Source organism: Branchiostoma lanceolatum, chromosome 2 (genome assembly GCF_035083965.1).
Source record: "Branchiostoma lanceolatum isolate klBraLanc5 chromosome 2, klBraLanc5.hap2, whole genome shotgun sequence".
Taxonomy (NCBI): domain Eukaryota; kingdom Metazoa; phylum Chordata; class Leptocardii; order Amphioxiformes; family Branchiostomatidae; genus Branchiostoma; species Branchiostoma lanceolatum.
The window spans coordinates 7,053,678-7,077,960 of NC_089723.1; the positions used below are offsets into that span (position 1 = coordinate 7,053,678).

At 43.7% G+C, this 24,283-nt stretch overlaps 4 protein-coding genes across 4 annotated transcripts; 1 reads left to right on the forward strand and 3 right to left on the reverse strand.

Moving 5' to 3' along the window:
* Positions 1-632: 632 nt before the first annotated feature.
* On the reverse strand, positions 633-4,328 carry LOC136427298 (uncharacterized). The gene is made up of 4 exons (XM_066416110.1): positions 4,230-4,328; positions 3,891-4,031; positions 2,401-2,554; positions 633-2,034 (listed from the first exon to the last, which is right to left on the reverse strand). The coding sequence occupies exons 1-4, from the start codon at positions 4,234-4,236 to the stop codon at positions 1,962-1,964; spliced, it is 375 nt and encodes a 124-aa protein (XP_066272207.1). The 5' UTR covers positions 4,237-4,328; the 3' UTR covers positions 633-1,961.
* Positions 4,329-5,147: 819 nt separating this feature from the next.
* On the forward strand, positions 5,148-23,966 carry LOC136426706 (ankyrin repeat domain-containing protein 66-like). The gene is made up of 4 exons (XM_066415457.1): positions 5,148-5,267; positions 22,008-22,158; positions 22,550-22,778; positions 23,760-23,966. Exons 2-4 carry the CDS (start codon positions 22,008-22,010, stop codon positions 23,917-23,919), a joined length of 540 nt encoding a protein of 179 aa, XP_066271554.1. The 5' UTR covers positions 5,148-5,267; the 3' UTR covers positions 23,920-23,966.
* Positions 7,177-9,790, reverse strand: LOC136426622 (tripartite motif-containing protein 2-like). Its single transcript, XM_066415300.1, has 2 exons — positions 8,698-9,790; positions 7,177-8,462 (listed from the first exon to the last, which is right to left on the reverse strand). Exons 1-2 carry the CDS (start codon positions 9,788-9,790, stop codon positions 7,804-7,806), a joined length of 1,752 nt encoding a protein of 583 aa, XP_066271397.1. The 3' UTR covers positions 7,177-7,803.
* On the reverse strand, positions 13,059-15,691 carry LOC136427299 (tripartite motif-containing protein 2-like). The gene has a single exon (XM_066416111.1). The coding sequence runs from the start codon at positions 15,492-15,494 to the stop codon at positions 13,509-13,511; it is 1,986 nt and encodes a 661-aa protein (XP_066272208.1). The 5' UTR covers positions 15,495-15,691; the 3' UTR covers positions 13,059-13,508.
* Positions 23,967-24,283: the final 317 nt, after the last annotated feature.

A 24,283-nucleotide genomic window follows, 5' to 3' on the forward strand; every position in this document is an offset into this window, starting at 1 on the left:
TCCGACCTTATATGGTACGTTTTTCTGAATCCCTATGCACATTACATAGAAGCGTTTCGCACAGGCGCAGTACGTTACGGTGACATGCTAGGAAAGCCTAATCTCCAATGACAGCGGGCAAAACAAATGATCCCCGTGGCTGTTTGGATTTCTTTTTTTTCGCCACTGTTATGACACTCAAAATTGTCTTGGAGATTACGCTTTCCGTAGGGATACCGGTGACATAATAGTGGGGAAAAAAATTCCGGTAGCTTTTTGTATTTTTTGGACAACTGTCATGGCACCGGTAAATCTGCTTGGATATTACGGAAACCCGATATTTTGTGATCAGGCTTAACTACCTAGTAAAGGGAACAGATTTTGGGTGTGGGTTCCTATTGGGCACGGCACGAAAAGTGAATTTTACCAATAGATAAATGCCTGGAAGTACAAGATTAACATGGCAGTATTGGCATGGTTGCTACAGACTTATTACCGGACAGTTATTGCTATAAGTAGAAAATCCCTGTTTTGGTGCAGTGTTGGTGGTGATGTTGCATTATCATATAGCCAGATAGTTGACCAATCAAAAGTCCCCATTTCATATCGGTTGTGACCTAATAACGTCATAGAAGTGACACAAGTGGCGAATGATGAATCTCAAGTGGTGATTTTATTCGGTGGTTAAAGCAAATCACGACACTTTATTAGGACAATTGATGACACTATAAATATTATAGAAATATTATAGAAATATCATGACACTATATACATCTCTGGGCGGGTCATTAACCCTTGATTAACCCTTAATTAATCCCTTAGTTAGTCCATTCATAAATTGCACTGTCTACTTTTTCTATGTATCTTTTCATATTGCATGTGTCCTCGGGCAAGAACTTGCAATAACTAACAAGCTGCTAGGGGGCCCAAACCTACACCACTTCTTCATTACATCACAAGCTATCTGTCATCAAAGAAATCAAGACCATAGCAGGTCCAGGTCAAAAGATACAAAAGCGGAAGTTCTGCTGCAGTACCAAGGTCACATACCAGGGGGCCCAAAATCGACCTTGAATTTCGGCTTCCCAACACCTGCCCACATACCAAATATCATTGTAATCCATTGAGAGGTTCTTGAGTTATGCTGACTACAGTAGTCCGGAAACACAAACACACAGACACACACACAAAACTAAATCTCCATTTTTAATGGAGATAATAAACCTCGACATTATCAATGTTTCACCCTCAACGGGCAGCTGTGTAAATTGTGTAGCTCCATTATGTAAATCTTTGTCTACAAACAATCCCTCTGATGTGATTCTTTCTGCTCGGCTACAGTACTTACAAACAGAGACCTGATACTGGAAAAACAATCAAACGTTTTTCTTTCCGACTTACGTTCAATAGATTACGATATGAATCTTTGAATCAGTCTAATTCTTTGAATGAATCCTATATGACTATTTGGGAGAGGGGTATATACCGAATGCTGGGGATGAGGGTCATCGTCCTGTAAAAATTGACTCTAGGATGACGGTGGTACCACAGAGCACTGTAAGAATGCATAGGTAGTTTGGCCTGATCTTGATGCCGCATCCGTTCCAGTTCTGTGCGATGCCGCGTTAGTTTCATATCGGTCTCACCATACAACACACAATATAACCTTTGAAAGTAAGGCCTTATGCCTATGGCGAAGGTAAATAGCAGTTACTCAAACAGCTGGATATGATTTTGGAAACGCTCAGACGTTTCAAGTAGCATCCGCTACTTTTCGTCAGTGACACTGAGCAAGATTTGTCGAACAGCAGGTTTTTAACCACGAACTATGAATTGATATGCAAATAAAGTGAAGACAATATATAGTTATATAGTCTAACTGGGCAAAGTCAAGTCAAGGTTGACAGCTTCAATTTATGTTTTTTAAGTCTTGTTCTGGTATTTTTTGTGACTGTCTATATGGATATCTAATAAATTAGGCTTTATTTGTTTATGTTGTAGATGTCAATATCGATGAGCCATTCTCCACCAACTTTCTTCCAAATCGCAAGGGACCTGTAGAATACAAAGAGTGCCGTTAATATTCTTAACACAACTACAGTTTGAAAGTACCATCAGTGTCCACTCATTAACGCATTATTGTAGTAATAACTGGTCAATATTATGCTACATAAAAGCAAAATATAAACAGATAAACAATAAAAATCCCGCTGCAGTACTGTTGAAAAACGGCAGGTAAATGATTTTTGAACCTGACCTTCCTTTGCACAACCACTACTACCATAAATAATGAACATTTATCAAAGGTTCCTCAAGTTATGCTCTAGATATTCATACAGACCCATCCTACAGCTGGCGTAACCGAAAACATAATCTTCTCGGCGAAGATGATTAAGCATAAACATGTAGACTAGTACTTACTTGCCGGCTTCAAACACACTGCCGTCATCACATTTTGTAGTGAAGGAGGCTCGCTCGTAGATGACGTCACTGCCCATTGGTCCAACCTCCTCTACTTTCAACTCCATGGTTTTCCCACCGGCGGCCCATTCATCCACAAACAGCTTTTCTGCGCCTGCAGTCAACCAAATCTGCTTAGTTGTTACTTAATTAATGTGTCGCACACACACTACCCTGGGAGTCCAGACAAAGTATATCGGTGCGCCACCAAGCACCTCACGCGCGCCTAAGTTTTCCCGGCCCACCCTCCCGCTGCCCCCGAAGACCGACCCCGCCCCACTCTCCACTATAAACCCAAGCTCTGTTAGCCGGTCTTCGGGGGCAGCGGGAGGGTGGGCCGGGAAAACTTAGGCGCGCGTGCGGTGCTTGGTGCGCACCGATATACTTTGTCTGGACTCCCAGGGTACACACACAAGCACACACACACACACACACACACACACATGGACACACACACACATACACACACCGTACACACAAACACACACACACACACACACACCGTACACACAAACACACACACACACACCGTACACACAAACACACACACACACACACACACACACACAGTACACACAAACACACACACACACCGTACACACAAACACACACACACACACACACACAAACACACACACACACACATACCGTACACACAAACACACACACATCCACATACACAGACAAACACACACACACACACACACACAAACACACACAAACACACATGACCACACAAACACACACTTGATCACACAAACACATATACACTGAAAGAGAGAATAGACAGACAGACACACAGACGGACAGACACACAGATAGAGACATTGACAGACAGGTATATGGATATATGTATACAAAGAGAATGAGAAGAACACAGAAACACAGAGAGAGGATATCCTGGTACTAAGATCTCCTAAGGCCTTTCAAATTTTCCGTTGTTATCTCCATGAAACATGGAGATATTGTTTTTGGCGTGTCTGTCTGTCTGTCTGTCTGTGTGTGTGACTGTGTGTGTGTGTGTGTTTCCGGACTATTGTAGTCAGCATAACTCAAGAACCTCTGGATGGATTACGATGATATTTGGCATGTGGGTGGGTGTTGTGAAGCCGAAGGTCAAGGTCGATTTTGGGCCCCCTGGTATATGACCTTGGTACTGCAGCAGAACTTCAATTTTTGTATCTTTTGACCTGGACGTGATATGGTCTTGATTTTTGGTTGACAGATAGCTTGTGATGTAATAAAGAAATGGTGTAGGTTTGGGCCCCCTAGCAGCTTGCTCTGGAACTGCAGGGGCGTTATTGTGAAAATCTTCTAAGGAGAATAACTGAACAAAGGAACAACGGATTTCCATGATATTTAGTATGCAGGTAGCTTAGACAGAGATATACACAATGAATTGCAAATTATTATATGTACAGGGAACATCAACGGCGCGGAAATATCCTCACCCTCCCGGCCGTAGTGAGCATCCAGCCCCGGCGGCAGGAACCTGCAGTCCTCCGTGTACAGGCTAGCCATGCCCTTGGCGTCCCTCGCCTTGTAGAAGGTCATGAACTTCTCGTGGCGTGCCTCAATCTGTGCTTTCAGATCTGGAGACGAGGTATGACCAGTAAGAGCACGGATGGATCGATGGATCGATGGATGGACAGTATTGATCTTCATTGCATTTTATGGGGGGGGGGGGCTAAGTACAAGGGTGACCAAAATGCATGGCTTTTAATTTTATATTCTAAAATGATACACTAATGTAAAAGTAAAAAGCAACATAGGTAAACGTTTTTGCATACCTGCCATGACGTGTACGTGCGTAGGTACTGCTGTTTGAATGTGTAACGATCCGCCAACGGCTACTCGACGATATCATATGGTACTAGCATGCTCTAACTTTGACCTGTGACTCCTGAACTGCGTCTACGATGCTTCCGCTTTTGGCTCTTGCCATAAAAAGCAACAGTCTCGACTCTATAACTGACACGCCCCCTAGATTGCATGCCAGTACTACAGTACTGGCTATAGATACTACAATGGTACTTCATGGAATTAATTAAAACAGAACACGTGGCTTCAAAAACATTTTTGTATGCCCGACGATTAATTCAGTCATCCCGACATGAACTACACATCCATCCCTCTCTTTTTTGTAGTATATATGTCATTTGTCGGTCATGTTACCCAGTGTAGGACACAGATAATGTTATAAGTTTAATATTATGAGTTTGATGTTATACGTTTAATGTTATAAGTCTAATATCATAAGTTTAATGTTATAAGTTTAATGTTATAAGTTTAATGTTATAAGTTTAATGTTATAAGTTTGATAATATAAGTTTAATGTTATGTGTTTGATGTTATACGTTTAATGTTATAAGTTAAATAATATGAGTTTAATGTTATGCGTCTAATGCTATACGTTTAATGTTATAAGTTTAATGCTATAAGTCTAATGTTATAAGTTTAATGTTATGACGTTGATATTAAACCTAAAATGTTATAATTTTTATAACTTTGATGTCTTATAACTTTAATGTTGCGACTTAAATTATATTTTGAAACACTATAAAGATGGAACTTTAAAAAATTGACATGAAAACGGATCTCCGATGTTGATTCTTGACTGCACACTACGATTCTATTTCCAGCTTCCCACACCTTTTGACCTTTGACCTCTCACCTTGTGTCATACTGTGACCTCACCTGTCGCCAGGTGTTCCTATCAGATATTCCACCTGTATCAGAGTTAACCGGTCAAATAAGACGTTTTGTTGCCTTGACGACGGTGGGAAACTAGAGAAGGTTTCTACGGGCTAAATGCACATAGTAAACAGGTAAGTGTGGTTTTACACTTGACGTAAGTTGTCTACGTTACATAGGAAACGTAAACAGTACCGTATCAAAGGGCTTCAGTCCTTGCCTGTTGAAATGCCACATACCTACTACGTATAGCGAGGCATAGCAGATTGTGTTGTCGTAGTACCCTTTTCCTTTGCATATAAAACAGTTTGATTATAAAATTTGGTGCATGAATACAGTATGTGGAGTCTACATCCAAGTAATATAATTGTGTTTAAACTTAGCAAATACCAGACGGATCCCCTGTAAATAAGGTACATGTATGTAAAGAGGAGGGGTGACAGTAAAATTTTGGACGAGCGATATTGTGCACAACATTCACCGTGTTTGGCGTGGGAAATATGTGGCATGTATCCAACAAAGCTTGGTCTAAAGATATGTCAATTTCTGAGCCTCATCGACATTCAACAAAGAGCGGCGTAAATTGTCGATCAATGTGTGACAAATATTTCTTATTGGTCTGGTTTTATGTAGAGAATGTAAGTAATTGTAAATACTCCTGTATACACAGGATATAACATTCATAGACAGTCAATGTTGGTCACGTTTAGGCGACAAAACTAAGAATTACCGCATAGAGATTTGGGCTTAAACCCCACCATTACGAGGTATCAAGTTACCGTGTTCGAGTGGGATCACAATGGGAAGGTAAACAGTGGTTGCTAGGTAGCGGTGTCACCTTACACCCTGTCGACCCAACATGTATCTACACAAAGAACGTTCCTTACGACTTTCCCTACATATCTTGGATAGAAAAATTGCTCAAAAGGAAAACAATATTGCATTTCCTTGTTATTTTCGTCGAGTTTTATAGCTGTAAGTTAAGAAGGCTATTGAAATCTGGTGTTGGGATTTGGGTATTTGCTTAGCCATTCTTTTTGCCTTACAAAAGAACGCCGAGACAGGTTTATCACAAGGGGCACAAGTGACCTCAAAAGAAAGCGGGGTTGAGTGTCTGTGCGTGTTTGCACGAATGTTCTGTTCCCGTGATACTGGTACAACCGGCTACGATCCCCTGTCGAACTCGTCTTTGACCACTAGTATTGCAGACCACCCATTGCATGATCTGGTTCCAGATGTTAGATCAGTGGGCACTGGAAGGTCTCTAAGGAACTCTGGCCGAATAAGTGTCCCCTTAGCCAGGACGAACAGACTGTACAACTCTTTCCTCCACTACACCATCCGTTTGTACAACAGTCAATTGTAGTCGGCGTCGTAGTCCGTTGTTATGTCATATTTGTGTACATAGGTATATTATATGTAAGATCAGCGCCATTCAGAAGTGCATGTACCTGTATATGTTACTTCTGTGATGTTGATTCATGCAAATAAAGATTTGAGAAAGATTTGAGATTTAGTATGTTATGAAAAGGATTCAAGAGCTAGCGCAGAGAACGTTCATACTATGGCTAGAATATGATATGCCATATGGCCGGAAATTTGTGAACCGACATGAATAATTCAGAGAATTTACATCGTCGTCTTGAGGTCGTATGATAATCATTTGATAGTTGGGTTTACTTAGAGTTCAAAGATCTCTTTGAGTCTAAGTGTTTCTTAGATATTGAAGATCTATCTCCTAAACAAAGCTAGGATTTGCACTTTAAGAATGCTAAGAAGGACCCCCAGTTGATCTCTTGAACTGCATATACAGCTATCTGTTCCCTTTATATATATATATATATATTTTCGATAGTTTGATTATTTTGAAATTCGTGTTTGATGGCGGCGTTGATATAAGATCTTGGCTGTATCTGTTCCTTTCTGTTTGCTTCTCAAAAAGAACTTGATGATGATAAATATAATAAGGAATACAGGGTTAGAGGGATGAAGGCATGTTTTTATCAATACAAATGTCAAGAAAACATACAATTGTGAGCAAGAAAGTGTTAGTTTTGTTTCCTAAGTTAATTAAAGAAATGTCCTACTTACCCAATTTGTTTGTATAGACTTTTATTGATCTTATTCGATTTCAAGGGTCACAGAATACATTATCAAGTATGTATGCATAAAGAAAAAACTTGAAAAACAAATCCATATACAACAGGAGGGTTTGAGAGAAACAAGGCATTTTTGATACCTGATATTTAGATATATTCACTCTATTTAGTTAGTTATGCTTATCAATCATATTTTCCCTTATGATTACGTTTTTACAGATAGTTTTTTTTCTTGTTATCCATTTAGCGCTTAAAGATTAAACAAATTGTCAAATTATAGTTATAAGTTCTATAGGTTTGTCTTTCCTCTATAGATGCATTGAACAACAACGTCCTTTTAGTGACAATCATGATATCAACTTCTATACTGGTATAAAAAAAGCCTAGAAGGTTTGTGATTAATGACACGACGTTTATCTTTGAAAGGATAGAAGTTAAACTATAAAATCAAAGTCCATTTTACTAGAACGACTACACGTAAGACTTAAGGATGATAGATCTTAGACACATCATAATCTCACACAGGTAGGACTATAGAATGAAGTTGTTAAAGATGTCCTTAAGTTTAAATTCAAGCGAAAATCTTGATGGAATGGCAATCAGCAACAACTAAATGCCCGTCGTGGGTCAGTGCCAGAGACAACGGATAGTTCAGTCCGTGTTTCTCCCGCGTCAGTACGTGTCTCATAAACGTGCCGTCCCGACTGAACAGGGAAACGCGATGGTTGCCTTGGTCAGCCACGATGATGTTGTCCTCGCTGTCCGTGATGACAAACCAGGGGTACCACAGCTGACCAGGTCCCGAGCCGAGTGACCCGCACGTGAAGAGATAACGACCGGAGGGGTCAAATATCTTCAAGTTATGGTTACCGTTATCACTTATGATGATCTGGTTGCTGCAGTTGCAATTGGCCACATGGAGGAAGCGACCCAACTGCTGCTGACCTCCATCTTTGTCCCCGAACTTCAGCATGACGCCACCACTGGGGCTGAGTACGAAAACTTGATACCCAATAGTGACGACGATACGTCCCAATCCGTCAACAGCGACACCTACAGTGTTGCCTATCTCTGCAGCCCCTGTCACCTGGATGACACGTGACTCCCTCCCCTGTTTGTCCAGTACGTGAATCTTGTGTTCGTCTCCTGTCACCAACAGCTCACCGTTTGTCAGTGCTGCCACGCACTCTGGCTCGAAACTCAGATCGACCTTCTCTGTGAAGGAGCCATCTTTCGTGCAGAATTAACAGGCGTGAGTTTCCACGATCCGTCAGTACGATGTCTCCCTCTGTGGTAACAGCAAGCGAGGACGGAATGTCAAATTGTCCATCTCCCCTGCCCTGCTTCCCAAAAGTTTTGATGAGTTTTAGACTCGTGCCACCCTTAGCGATCGCCACGTTTGGTCGCACCTGCGTAGGTCCTGGAGGTGACGATAACATCGGTATTGCTGTCTGCTTTATCCCACCGACAAGTTTGGACACTTCCTGCTCTACGTTACTGGTTGGAGGCTCGAAGGTCAAGTTCATCAAATGTTTTGTCATTTCAACCTTGCCGGCAGATTTATCGTCCGCGGTTTGGACCAACCGTCCGGTCAGTTCTCCGGCCACCGACATGACCTCCGCTGGACTCCCGTACTCCAACACGTTGTCCGTGAACTGGACACAGCTCCTGGCTGAGGCCAGGTCCATCTCAGCTGCCTCCATGGCGGCTTCCATCTGTTTCTCCCGAGCAGCATTCATGGCGCGAAGCTGACCGATTCTGTCGTCTCCCACCTTCTTCGCGGCCTCGATGATCGTGTTGACTTGTTTCCTGATCTGTTCTTCTGTGCGCTGCACCTGAGAAGACCACTCGTTCTTCACTGACTGCAACTGTTGTACCCACTTCTCATGCAGGTCTGCTGTGTTGTTGACTGTCGCCAGTTTTGCCTTGATCTTTGCCCCCTCCCTCTCGGCCGCCTTCTCTATCTCCACATACTGGTGATCTTTGTGTGCCGTGACCACACAGTGCAGACAGATGACCCGGTGACAGGTGTCACAGTAGAACTTGTTCAGTTCGTTGTGATCCTCACACTTAGAGGTCTCTCTTGCCCGGAGCTCGGCGGCAGCTTGGCCAGATTGAAGGTCTTGAATTGTTACAACTTTGTGGGCCCGATTTCCTTTGAACCGTCCGTGCATATCGTTACACGGCTGACATATGTAGTCCGTACACTCCACACAGTAAAACTGAGCCGAGTTACCGACCTCACAGACCGTACAGGGGACTCCATCCTCCCGCGTCTCGGAAGTTTCCCCTCTCGGCTGTTGTTGCAGAATGTCGCGCAGTTTGCCGACAAGGAAGTTGGACTTCAACCCTTGCACGCCATTTCTGGGGAGGGAGACGTCCTGTCGGCATGTTGGACAGTCTAGTTTTCCTACCGGCTCTGTGGTCAGGAGCTTCTCCAAACACGACTGGCAGAAGGTGTGAAGACACGGCAGCATCTTAGGCTGCTTGAAGTCCTCCAAACAGACCTGGCAGACGAGAAATTCGTCGGTAATGTCGCTGAATGCTTTCGACGCCATTTTTACCCGGAAGTATGTGACACCGAAACCAGACTGCTACCTTGTTATGTCACTTTGGGACGTTCCATCGGTCGTATTCAGAGGGGTGCATAAATCATGTTTCTCATGACAGGCAAATGTCGAGAAATCATACAGGATATTAGCACGAAAAACCCATTCGCCTTTTATTCTAGTAATGGCACACTTTTCTTCAGTTTGATACGGATAGGAACCGTCGTAAGCTTCCAACGAAAGAAAACACACTTAAATAATTCAAGGGAAGCCCCAGGCATACGCGCAACTCTAGTTTAATATCCTGTCCTGTTTACTTGCCCCGTGAACACATAATTCAGCGCTTTTTGTTTTTGGTGTTTTTGCTGACTAAGAGCCAGGACGAACCATTCATGACCCTTCTATTTAGTGTAGGTTCAGCAACGGCTTCGACGGTAACATATTCGCCCGCATTCTCCTTCTCTAGTCTTGACTTCCCCTAATGCTTTATATTTAATGGCAGATTCGAAAGATCTCGAAAGTATTCTACCAAAGACCAAAACGACAATGCTACACAGCTTCCCCGACTCAATTCTTACCGGTCCGAGGCATGATTCCAAACGCTCCGAGGCATGATTCCAACCGGTCCGAGGCATTTCCAACCGGTCCGAGATACATTTCCTTACGTGCCGCGGTAGAATTCTAACCGCTCTACGATACATTTCCTTACGTGCTGCGGTAGAATTCCAACCACTCCGCGCCAGTGAGAATTTCCTGCCCTACGCGCTGCCCTGCGTTCCTCGACAGAATTTTCTGCCCTACGCGCTGCCCTGCGTTCCTCGACAGAATTCCTTTCGCGCTACCGTACCACGGCACAGCCCCGTCCCCCACGCTCATACAGTGGACGATCCCAGGTGGGTCAAGGGTCACTCGTGTTGTGAATGTGAACAGCCAGTCAGGTCGTGTCGATGTTGAAAACTTTTTCAGTGCTTCGTTCTGACTATCACCGTCTCTAAAAATACGTGCGTACAAACTAAAAGGAAGCCCTGATTGTCAATATCAACTACAATATCAACTACAATCGACGGACAATTGGCGTTAGATATTCCTTTTTGCCCCTCCCGTGTCAGTAGATCGACTGAAAGGACGATATAGTGGGCGTTGACCCCTCTAGAAATCTGCCTGTCGTTGACTCAACATTGCTACCAGCACACACACACACGTTCACCACAAAACAATGTTGTGTAATATGCACATTAGATATTGGCCATAAAATTCATTGACAGAAACATACGGTCGATAATACAAAAGATAGTCTTGTTCAGTCACGGAAAAATCCTGTTATAGCCCCAGCCATGAATGAGATCGAATGTTATAGAAATGCTATCTGTTACTATACTAGTAGTCTGTGTTGTCCATGTATGAACTTTCATCAAATAACTCGATCATGCGATATGCTGAAAGGACTAAAAAAACCGTGGCCAACTTGAACTTTTGCCACCGTAGGATTGTCCTGCGAGACAGGTCCGTTTATTTCAGGTTAAGAATCTTAAATAACACAGAAACAAAATGCAAGCTATAGTATAACGTTATAGAAAATGAGAGCTAGCTGAGGAAGAGAAGGATGCCCCCGTACCGATGCCGTCAAGTACACCGCCAACTCATATGATATATATACTATAGTCTGTAGCACCGACAGTGTCAGGTTTGAGGTCTCTTGAACTTTAATATCATAATTTAAACAGAGCCAAGCCGGTTTTATTGCTGTCGCGGTTGTTGCAACAACAGCAAATATGCCTATGACACACGGCGACGAAAGTTTATATTTTCGCAGTTCACATTCGACACGCGTGACCCTTGACCCATCTGGGACCGTCCACTGTATTAGCGTGGGGGACAGGGGACTGTGCCGTGCCGTAGCGCGAAAGGAATTCTGTCGAGGAACGCAGGGCAGCGCGTAGGGCAGAAAATTCTGTCGAGGAACGCAGGGCAGCGCGTAGGGCAGGAAATTCTCACTGGCGCGGAGTGGTTGGAATTCTACCGCAGCACGTAAGGAAATGTATCGTAGAGCGGTTAGAATTCTACCGCGGCACGTAAGGAAATGTATCTCGGACCGGTTGGAAATGCCTCGGACCGGTTGGAATCATGCCTCGGAGCGTTTGGAATCATGCCTCGGACCGGTAAGAATTGAGTTGGGGAAGCTGTGTAGCATTGTCGTTTTGGTCTTTGGTAGTATTCCACTTTCCGTCGCTAAGCCACCACGGAGCGACTAAAGATCTTATTAGATGCTGAACCATTTAAGAAGTGTATATTGTAAGTGTGGCGCGTTTTGTTGTTTCCAAGTAATACATTGTCATCATAGATCATATCTAATCTATGAAGTCAGATGTCATACAAATCCGATTTTGGTCGCTGAACGGTCTCCATCCAGCGTAAAGGGGACACCAACGAGGGGTGTTTACCCGCCTACTGTGTACTTTGGGGCACCTACTGTCTTTGTACTGGTAAGTTCGTGTTGAATGCGGCAAGGGCAACAGTTACTTTAGTGATTATGCCCGTGACGTAACGCTGGGACACGTCATTTGTGGAGGCTTGGAGGGGTGTAGACTTGCACGTTGGGACCTAGCTGTCATTATTGGCATGAAAAAAATGGAGATATAGTTTTGGCTGTGTCTGTGTGTCTATGCTTGTGTTACCGCACTACTGTAGTCAGCATAACTCAAGAACCTCTTGATGGATTACGATGATATTTGATATGTGGGCAGGTGTTGTGAAGCCGACATTCAAGGTCGATTTTGGGCCCCATAGTATGTGGCTTTGGTACTGCAGCAGAACTTCCGCTATTGTATCTTTTGACCTCGGTCTGTGGTTTTGATTTTTGGGTGGTAGATAGCTTGTGATGTAATATAGAAGTGGTGTAGTTTTGGGCTCCTAGCAGCGTGCTCTAGAACTGCAGGGGCGTTATTGTGAAAATCTTCTAAGGAGAATAACTGAACAAAGGAACGACGGATTTTTTGTCAATGAGTGCTTCGGATTTGAGGGGTGTAGGCATGTTTTTTTCAAAGCAAATGTCAAGAAAACATACAAGTGTGAGCAAGAAAGTGTTGGTTTTGTTTTCTAATTTAATTTAAGAAATGTCCTACTTACCCAATTTGCTTGTATAGATTTTTATTGATCTTATTCGATTTCAAGGGTCACAGAATGCATTATCAAGTATGTATGCATAAAGAAATAAACTTGAGGGTTTGAGAGAAACAATATAATTTTGATACCTGACATTTAGATATATTCACTCTACTTAGTAGGTTATGCATATGTTTTAATAAAATCATATTTTATTCTATTTTGTGGAATAAATCATATTTTTCCCTTGTGATTATGTTTTTACAGATAGTTTGTTTCTTCTTATCCATTTAGCGCATAAAATAAAACAAATTGTAAATTCATTGTTATACATTCTTTAGGTTTGTCTTTGCTCTATAGATGTATTAAACAACAACGTCCTTTCAGTGACAATCATATCATCAACTTCTAAAATTCTATATTGGTATAAAAAAAGCCTAGAAGGTCTGTGATTTATGACAGGACGTTTATCTTTGAAAGGATAGAAGCTAAACTATAAAATCAATTTCCATTATACTAGAACGACTACATGTAAGACTTAAGGATGATAGATCTTAGACACATCATAATTTTACACAGATAGGACTCAAGAATGAAGTAGTTAAAGATGTCTTTAAGTTTCAATTTACGCGAAAATCTTGATGGAATACCAATTAGCAACAACTAAATGCCCGTCGTGGGTCAGTGCCAGTGCCAATGGAGTGGTCAGTCCGTGTTCCTCCCATGTCAGCACGTGTCTGATAAACGTGCCGTCCCGACTGAACAGGGAAACACGGTGGTTGTTTTTGTCAGCCACGATGATGTTGTCCTCGCTGTCCGTGATGACAGACCAGGGGTTAGACAGCTGACCAGGTCCCGAGCCGAATGACCCGGACGTGAAGAGATGACGACCGGCGGGGCCAAATATCTTTAACTTATGGTTGCGATGGTCACTGATGATGATCTGGTTGCTGCTGTTGCAATTGGCCACATGGAGGAAGCTATCCAACTGCTGCTGACCTTTAACTTTGTCCCCGAACTTCAGTATGGCGCCACCACTGGGGCTGAGTACGAAAACTTGATACCTAATAGTGACGATGATACGTCCCAATCCGTCAACAGCGACACCTGCAGTGTTGCCTATCTCTGCAGCCCCTGTCACCTGGATGACACGTGACTCCCTCCCCTGTTTGTCCAGTACGTGAATCTTGTGTTCGTCTCCTGTCACCAACAGCTCACCGTTTGTCAGTGCTGCCACACACTCCGGCTCGAAACTCAGATCGACCTTCTCTCTGAAGGAGCCATCTTTGTCCAGAATTAACAAGCGTGAGTTTCCACTATCCGTCAATACAATGTCTCCCTCTGCGGTGACAGCAAGCGAGGATGGAGTGGAAAACTGTCCATCTCCACTGCCCTTCTCCCCAACAGTTTTAATGAGTTTTAGACTCGCGCCACCCTTAGCGATCGCCACGTTTGGTCGCACCTGCTTAGGTCCTGGAGGTGAAGATAACATCGGTATTGCTGTCTGCTTTATCCCACCGACAAGTTTGGACACCTCCTGCTCTACGTTTCTAGTTGGAGGCTCAAAGGTCAAGTTCATCAAATGCTTCGTCATCTCAGCCTTACCGGCAGATTTATCGTCCGCGGTTTGGTCCAACCGTCCGGTCAGTTCTCCGGCCACCGACATGACCTCCACCGGACTCCCGTACTCCAACACGTTGTCCGTGAACTGGACACAGCTCCTGGCTGAGGCCAGGTCCATCTCAGCTGCCTCCATGGCGGCTTCCATCTGTTTCTCTCGAGCAGCATTCATGGCACGAAGCTGACCGATTCTGTCGTTTCCCACCTTCTTCGCCGCCTCGATGATCATGTTTACTTGTTTTCTGATCTGTTTTTCTGTACGCTGCACCTGTGAAGACCACTCGTCCTTCACTAACTGCAACTGTTGTACCCACTTCTCATGCAGGTCTGCTGTGTTCTTGACTGTCGCCAGTTTTGCCTTGATCTTTGCCCCCTCCCTCTCGGCCGCCTTCTCTATCTCCACATACTGGTGATCTTTGTGCGCCGTGACCACACAGTGCAGACAGATGACCCGGTGACAGGTGTCACAGTAGAACTTGTTCACTTCGTTGTGATCTTCACACTTGGAGGTCTCTCTTGCCCGGAGCTCGGTGGCAGCTTGGCCAGATTGAAGGTCTTGAATTGTTACAACTTTGTGGGCCCGATTTCCTTTGAACCGTCCGTGCATATCGTTACACGGCTGACATATGTAGTCCGTACACTCCACACAGTAAAACTGAGCCGAGCTACCGACCTGACAGACCGTACAGGGGACTCCATCCTCCCGCGTCTCGGAAGTTTCCCCTTTCGGCTGTTGTTGCAGAATGTCGCGCAGTTTGCCGACGAGGAAGTTGGACTTCAACCCTTGGACGCCATTTCTGGGGAGGGAGACGTCCTGTCGGCATGTTGGACAGTCTAGTTTTCCTACCGGCTCTGTGGCCAGGAGCTTCTCCAAACACGACTGACAGAAGGTGTGAAGACACGGCAGCATCTTAGGCTGCTTGAAGTCCTCCAAACAGACCTGGCAGACGAGAAATTCGTCGGTTATGTCGCTGAATGCTTTCGACGCCATTTTTACCCGGAAATATGTGAACACCGAAATCTGAGACTGCTACGTAGTGTACCTTGTTTTGTCACGTTGGGACGTTCCATCGGTCGCATTCAGAGGGGTGCATAAGGTCGGTTCGGAGTGTCTTTTAAGATTAGGGGCCGATCTGACACGTTCTCAGAGGTTCTCTCCAAGCAGAGGTTGGTGGGGCAGATTGTGACCGTTTTATCACATGCCCAGTTTTTCGGTCCGCTAGCGTCGGTGGGGCTAGCGGACCGACGGTGGGGCTAGCGCACCGAAAAACTGAGCATATGATAAAACGGTGACACAATCTGCCCCACCAACCTCTGCTTGGAGAGTACTCAGAGGGACGCTTAGCGCTTCTTCAAACATCGTTTTCCGGGCGATTCATTGTTTTCAGTGGAGAGGGGTGCCTTGCCACTGCCCGACAAGCTCAGTAGACATTTTCTGTGGAATGGTTATTTTTGGTAAAAAACATCATTCTAAGCAATTTTTCACCCGACAACTGCTATTTGGGGGGGGGGGGGCATTCTTCCAAGCCCGCTGCACGGAAAAGACGGATTTTTCCAGGATGATGACTGATATGACAATAAAGGTCATCATTCTGTCTGTGCAATTAAGAAGACTAAAACAAATCGTTAGAATACGTTTTCCGCAATCATTGATGGTGCGAAACCATGCAAAACGCAAGTAGAACGCACGATTCGGGTAATCAGGCGACAAGGCCGCGTTACCGTCATCGCGCACTGATACCAGGAAGTCTTCGCGGACGACCAAAACTCCGAAACCGTAAAATGCTACGAAAGATCTGGCTTTTCAGGAAATATAAAAGATAACACACTGCTATAGCGATAGCCGAAAAATCTGGAGCGAAATCTTTCGAAAAAACCTATGATTTGCGTCCTTGATCTCACGGACTACTTCTAGCGGTCACTTGAAATTCTGAACCGGAAATCATGTTTCTCATGACAGGCAAATGTCGAGAAATCAAACAAGATATTAACACGAAAAGGTGACATTCGTTTTTGATTCTAGGAATGACACACTTTTCTTCAGTTTGATAAGGATAGGAACTGTCGTAAGTTTCTAACTAAAGAAAACACACGTAAATCATTCAAGGGAAGCCACAGGCATACGCGCAGCTCTAGTATAATATTCCGTCCTGTTTACTTGCCCCGTGAAGACCAAATTCAGCGCTTTTTGTTTTGAGGTGTTAAACTGACTAAGAGCCAGGACGAACCATTGATTGCTCTTCTATTTAGTGTAAGTTCAGCAACAGCTTCGACGGTAACATTTTCGCCCACATTCTCCTTCTCTACTCTTGACTTCCCCTGATGTTTGATATTTAATGGCAGATTCGAAAGTATTCCACTTTCCATCGCTAAGCGACCACGGGACGACTACAAATCTCATTAGATGCTGAAACATTTAAGAAGTGTATATTGCAAGTGTGGTGCGTTTTGTTGTTTCCAAGTCATACATTGACATCATAGATCATATGTAATCTATTAAGTCAGAGGTCATACAAGACGATTTTGTTTACCCGCCTACTGAGTACTTTGGCGCACCTACTGTCTTTGTACTGATAAGTTCTCGTTGAATTCGGCAAGGGCAACAGTTACTTTAGTGATCATGCCCGTGACGTAACGCTGGGACACGTCATTTGTGGAGGCTTGGAGGGGTGTAGACTTGCACGTTGGGACCTAGCTGTCATTATTTCCATGAAAAAAAATGGAGATATAGTTTTGGCTGTGTCTGTGTGTCTATTCTTGTGTTACCGCACTACTGTAGTCAGCATAACTCAAGAACCTCTTGATGGATTACGATGATATTTGATATGTGGGCAGGTGTTGTGAAGCCGACATTCAAGGTCGATTTTGGGCCCCCTAGTATGCGACTTTGGTACTGCAGCAGAACTTCCGCTATTGTATCTTTTGACCTCGGTCTGTGCTTTGATTTTTGGGTGGTAGATAGCTTGTGATGTGATAAAGACGTGGTGTAGGTTTGGGCCCCCTAGCAGCTTCCTCTGGAACTGCAAGTGCGTTATTGTGAAAATCTTCTAAGGAGAATAACTGAACAAAGGAACGACGGATTTTTTGTCAATGAGTGGTTCGGATTAGAGGAGTGTAGGCATGTCTTTATCAATGCAAATGTCAAGAAAACATTCAAGTGTGAGCAAGAAAGTGTTGGTTTTGTTTCCTAAGTTAATTAAAGAAATGTCCTACTTACCCAATTTGTTTGTATAGACTTTTATTGATCTTATTCGATTTCAAGGGTCACAGAATACATTATCAAGTATGTATGGATAAAGAAAAAACTTGAAAAACAAATCCATATACAACAGGAGGGTTTGAGAGAAACAATACATTTTTATACCTGATATTTAGATATATTCACTCTACTTAGTTGGTTATGCATATCAATCATATTTTCCCTTATGATTACGTTGTTACAGATATCTTATCTTGTTATCCATTTAGCGCATTAGAAATAAAATAAATTATCAAATTATAGCAATGAATTGTATATGTTTGTCTTTGCTCTATTGATGCATTGAACAACAACGTCCTTTCGTTGACAATCATATCATCAACTTCTATACTCATATAAAAAAAGCCTAGAAGGTCTGTGATTAATGACAGGTCGTTTATCTTTGAAGGGATAGAAGTTAAACTATAGAATCAATCTTATCCATTTTACTAGAACGACTACATGTAAGACTTTAGGATGATAGATCTTAGACACATCAGAATCTTACACAGATAGGACTCAAGAATGAAGTAGTTAAAGATGTCTTTAAGTTTCAATTCAAGCGAAAATCTTGATGGAATGGCAATCAGCAACAACTAAATGCCCGTCGTGGGTCAGTGCCAGTGCCAATGGAAAGTTCAGTCCGTGTTCCTCCCATGTCAGCACGTGCCTGATAAAGGTGCCGTCCCGACTGAACAGGGAAACACGGTGGTTGAAACTGTCAGCCACGATGATGTTGTCCCCGCTGTCCGTGATGACAGACCATGGGTCGTACAGCTGACCAGGTCCCGAGCCACGTGACCCGCACGTGAACAGATGACGACCGGAAAGGTCAAATATCTTCAAGTTATGGTTGTTATGGTCACTGATGATGATCTGGTTGCTGCTGTTGCAATTGGCCACATGGAGGATCGAACCCAACTGCTGCAGACCTCCGAACTTCAGTATGGCGCCACCACTGAGGCTGAGTACGAAAACTTGATACCCAATAGTGACGATGATACGTCCTAATCCCAATCCGTCAACAGCGACACCTATAGTTCTGCCTTTCGCTGCATCCCTGTCACCTGGATGACACGTGACTCTCTCCCCTGTTTGTCCAGTACGTGAATCTTGTGTCCGTCTCCTGTCACTAACAGCTCACCGTTTGTCAGGGCTGCCACACACTCTGGCCTGAAACTCAGATCGACCTTCTCTCTGAATGAGCCATCTTTGTCCAGAATTAAAAGGCGTGAGTTTCCACAATCCGTCAGTACAATGCCTCCCTGTACGGTCACAGCAAGCGAGGACCGCATGGAAAACTGTCCATCTCCACTGACCTCCTCCTCAACAGTTTTAATGAGTTTTAGACTCGCGCCATCCTTAGCGATCGCCACGTTTGGTCGCACCTGCGTAGGTCCTGGAGGTGACGATAACATCAGTATTGCTGTTTGCTTTATCCCACCGACAAATTTGGACACTTCCTGCTCTACGTTACTGGTTGGAGGCTCAAAGGTCAAGTTCATCAAATGCTTCGTCATCTCAACCTTACCGGCAGATTTATCGTCCGCGGTTTCCTCCAACCGTCCGGAGGTCTCTCTTGCCCGGAGCTCGGCGGCAGCTTGGCCAGATTGAAGGTCTTGAATTGTTACAACTTTGTGGGCCCGATTTCCTTTGAACCGTCCGTGCATATCGTTACACTTCTGACACAGGTATTCGGTACACTCCACACAGTAAAACTGGGCCGAGTTGCCGTCCTCACAGACCGTACAGCGGACTCCATCCTTCCGCGTCTCGGAAGTTTCCCCTTTCGGCTGTTGTTGCAGAATGTCGCGCAGTTTGCCGACAAGGAAGTTGGCCATTTCTTGGGAGGGAGACGTCCTGTCGGCATGTTGGACATTCCAGTTTCCCTACCGGCTCTGTGGCAAGGAGCCTCTCCAAACATGGCTGACAGAAGGTGTGAAGACACGGCAACACCTTAGGCTGCTTGAAGTCCTCCAAACAAACCTGGCAGACGAGAAATTCGTCGGTAATGTCGCTGAATGCTTTCAACGCCATTTTTACCCGGAAGTATGTGAACACCGAAACCTGAGACTGCTACCTGAATTGTTTAGTATGTCACGTTGGGACGTTCCATCGGTCGCATTCAGAGGGGTGCATAAATCATGTTTCTCATGGCAGCCAAATGTCGAGAAATCATACAAGATATAGGTGACATTCGTTTTTGATACTAGGAAGGGATCACTTTTCTTCAGTTTGATAGGGATAGGAACTGTCGTAAGCTTCCAACTGAAGAAAACACAGTCACGTAAATCATTGAAGGGAAGCCACAGGCATACGCGCAACTCTAGTATAACATCCTGTCCTGTTTACTTGCCCCGTGAACACCAAATTCAGCGCTTTTTGTTTTGAGGTGTTTTTGCTGACTAAGAGCCAGGATGAACCATTGATGACTCTTCTATTTGATTTAAGTTCAGCAACAGCTTCGACAGTTACATATTCGCCCGCATTTTCATTCCCTACTCTTGACTTCCCCTGATGTTTGATATCTAAAGGAGTCCTAAACTATAGAAGGGAGTGTTATTTTCAACTAGATTATGTATCAATGAATACATAACCAGCCGACTTTTTACAGAAATCCGCTTGTGGTGAATTACACAAGGTGTGTTTCGTAAAATAATATGTAACTCACTAAACCCGTGCAGACCCTACCCATCTATTCCCTATACGTATACCCACTTCCTTCATCGTGAATATTTTTGGCATGAATAAGGGGGGTTAAGCACAATAAGAGGCCAGTTGTTAGTAAGATATAAAGGAACACATAACAAGACAAATCTTTCTTAACCCCCCTGACATCCTTTGTGTAACCTAACTTTTGTCAGGCCTTGTCAGGTACATTGTATTCAGGCATAGGCTGATCATGAGCTTGTTTAATTTAATCAATTAGAAAATATAGGATCACCTGGGGAATTTAGTAGAAGACTCAATGCTTTTTTATGCGCACGGGACTAGTGGGTACTTTATCGTAGAAAATCTCGTTAGATGTTGAAACATTGCTAAGAAATGTATCTCTCACATGCCCACAGCAGCTGAGCATGGCCGTGAAGACAGACGTACGGCTATATTCCTAGTCTAATCTAATTATCTATCATCCAACTATGTAGCTGAGAATGGCCGTGATGACAGACGTACGGCTGTATCCCTAGTTTAATCTAATTATCTATCATCCAACCATGTAGCTGAGCATGGCCATGATGACGGACGTACGGCTGTATCCCTAATCTAATCTAATTATCTATCGTCCAACCATGTAGATGAGCATGGCCGTGATGACAGACGTGCGGCTGTATCCCTAGTCTAGTCTAATTATCTATCATCCAACCATGTAGCTGAGTATGGCCGTGATGACAGACGTACGGCTGTATCCCTAGTCTAATCTAATTATCTATCATCCAACCATGTAGCTGAGCATGGCCGTGATGACAGACGTACGGCTGTATCCCTAGTCTAATCTAATTATCTATCATCCAACCATGTAGATGAGCATGGCCGTGATGACAGACGTACGGCTGTATCCCTACTAGTCTAATCTAATTATCTATCGTCCAACCATGTAGCTGAGCATGGCCGTGATGAGAGACGTACGGCCGTATCCCTAGTCTAATCTAATTATCCATCATCCAACCATGTAGCTGTGCATTGCGGTGATGACAGACGTGCAGCTGTATCCCTAGTCTAATCTAATTATCTATCATCCAACCATGTAGCTGAGCATGGCCGTGATGACAGACGTGCGGCTGTATCCCTAGTCTGATCTAATTATCTATCATCCAACCATGTAGCTGAGCATGGCCGTGATGACAGACGTACAGCTGTGTCCCTAATCCAATCTAATTATCTATCATCCAACCATGTAGCTGAGCATGGCCGTGATGACAGACGTGCGGCTGTATCCCTAATCTAATCTAATTATCTATCATCCAACCATGTAGCTGAGCATGGCCGTGATGACAGACGTACAGCTGTATCCCTAGTCTAATCTAATTATCTATCATCAAACCATGTAGATCAGCATGGCCGTGATGACAGACGTACAGCTGTACCCCTGGTCTAATCTATCATCCAACCATGTAGCTGAGCATAGCCGTGATGAGAGACGTACAGCTGTATCCCTAGTCTAATCTAATTATCTATCATCCAACCATGTAGATCAGCATGGCCGTGATGACAGACGTGCAGCTGTATCCCTAGTCTAATCTAATTATCTATCATCCAACCATGTAGATGAGCATGGCCGTGATGACAGACGTGCACGAGGCGGCGGCGATAGGAGATAACGACACCCTGGAAGAGATGGTGGAGAGCGGGCGGGACATCAACGTTAAGGACCCGGAGTGGGACGACAGGACTCCGCTACACTGGGCCGCGTATAAAGGTACAGGAATTGATAAAATTACATATACTGTAAATGCATTAATAAGTTAGCGCGTGGTTTTTATTTCGCGCTAAGGCGAAAATGGAGTGCTATAGTATGTGTACTGCTATAGTATTGGACAACTGAAATGTTTTGCGGTGGTTTTAAGTTGGCGGTGAAACGGTCGTCGCGAAAACCGCGAACATAAAACCACCGCGAACATTTGTGCATTTCCAGTATTGGTACAAACGGTTAACCTACATAGGAGCTTCACAATTGGTAACTGGGAGACCCGGTTCAAACTTGAGCCATTAACAATAGCTTTTCCCATGCAGTGGTCACGATATAACCGTTTGATTTCAAACCTCCTTGATAAAACTTATCTCGATCTCCAATATCCCTTCGAATCCAGGCCACGGAGAGAGCGTCCGCTTGTTGCTGGACAGCGGCGCGAAACCGTACATGAGGACGAGGACTGGCTGGACGGCGGCGCACTTCGCGGCGGAGCTGGGCCGTCTCAGCATCCTCCGGGTCCTGCACTCCATGAACGCTCCGATCGACAAAAAGGACCAGTTCGGAGACACACCACTGAGACTAGCGGAAATCTACGGACATAAGGAATGCGTGACGTTCCTTCAAAAGTCAGTAGATTTCAAAGAGAGTTCTCCTGATAACTTATTATTATCTACATTAAAAATATGCATAATTAATGCAAAAGCGCCATAATTCATCTAAGCGATAAATGATAGGACTGTCAATATTGCAACATGTGTAAATTAGTTAAAGGTGTTCATGACCAAGCATATACTATGTAAATGTGTAAGCATTTGCATAAACAGAATATTTCATGGAGATGTGAGGTCTCCGAACTCTTGTAGTAGGTTGTAATTGTTCATTTCATAGGCAAGACACAGTGAACTGCTTCTTGTAGAGTTACGGTGGCAATGCTTTAAAGAAAATGCGAAATGTGTGTCCTTCCTTTAGAAGTCAGAAGATTTTAAAGACAGTTCTCCTGGCAACTTATATTAGGTTGTGATCGTTCATTTCACAGGCAAAACACAATTTGGACTGCTTCTTGTAGAGTAACTGTGACAGTGCTTTAAAGAAAATGCGAGATGTGTCCTTCCTTCAGAAGTCAGTAGATTGTTACATTTTAAAGTGAGTTCTCTTGAAAATATCCTCCATATCAGGCCCTATAGGCCATTTTTGTCTATTTGGCCAATTTCTAGCGACCTGTGGAGCCTGGTAGAGGCTACATAGAGCTTGCTTTGGAGGCTAGCAGAAGTTGTTGTACGGTTAGCAGAAAGGTAGCCTGGGTGCCATCCTATCACTACGTTCGCTACCCTTTTTATGGTAGCGAATGCAGGAGCCACTACTGTCGCCATGGCAATTTTTTTCATGGCCAATCTTGTTTTGGTAGCGAGTGCAGGAGTAATAGGATGGCACCCAGCATAGCAGAAATGGGGCCAGTGATGGGATTCATAGATTTCAAAATGCAAGGGTAGATTTGTAACTCAGAATTGTTTTACCTAAAGTGTTTTACAGGATCTTAGCAAGGAGGTTAACCTCCTTGATCTTAGGTAAAAAGACGATGACCAAGATGTTTGTTTTCACCTTCACAGTGCTACACAGGAAGTTGCAGAAAAGAATCGACAAGCGATCCGGAAAGGACTGCCTGTCATTGAGGAAGACGACGAAGAGTGGATGGCGACACAGAAGAAAAAGAGCAAGAGTCAGAACTCTTTAGATGATGAAAGGTCATTGGACAGTTTTAGGAGATAGTCTTCAGTCAGACAGTTAGTTTTGATTAATTATGTCAGGTATTAGGTACTAAATTAATAGATACAATGTATTTTTAGTCTGCGTTTATTATCATTATCATAGGGTGTAAGGAAGAAGTTACTAAATCAATGGATATTTTAGTACGAGCTCATTATACGTAAGATATGTTGAGTCCTAAGCAATGTTATATATTCGTACTATAACTCCAGCTGTATTACATGTACTAGTAGTAGTCCCAAACGAAATACCCTTCTCTTGGTGTTACTGGAGAAGATATGATGAGAAAAGCATTCTAGTATCTAGGCAAAGAGTCTGTTCATGAAATGATCATTAGGATTCAGCCTATTGTGTCTTAACTTATAAT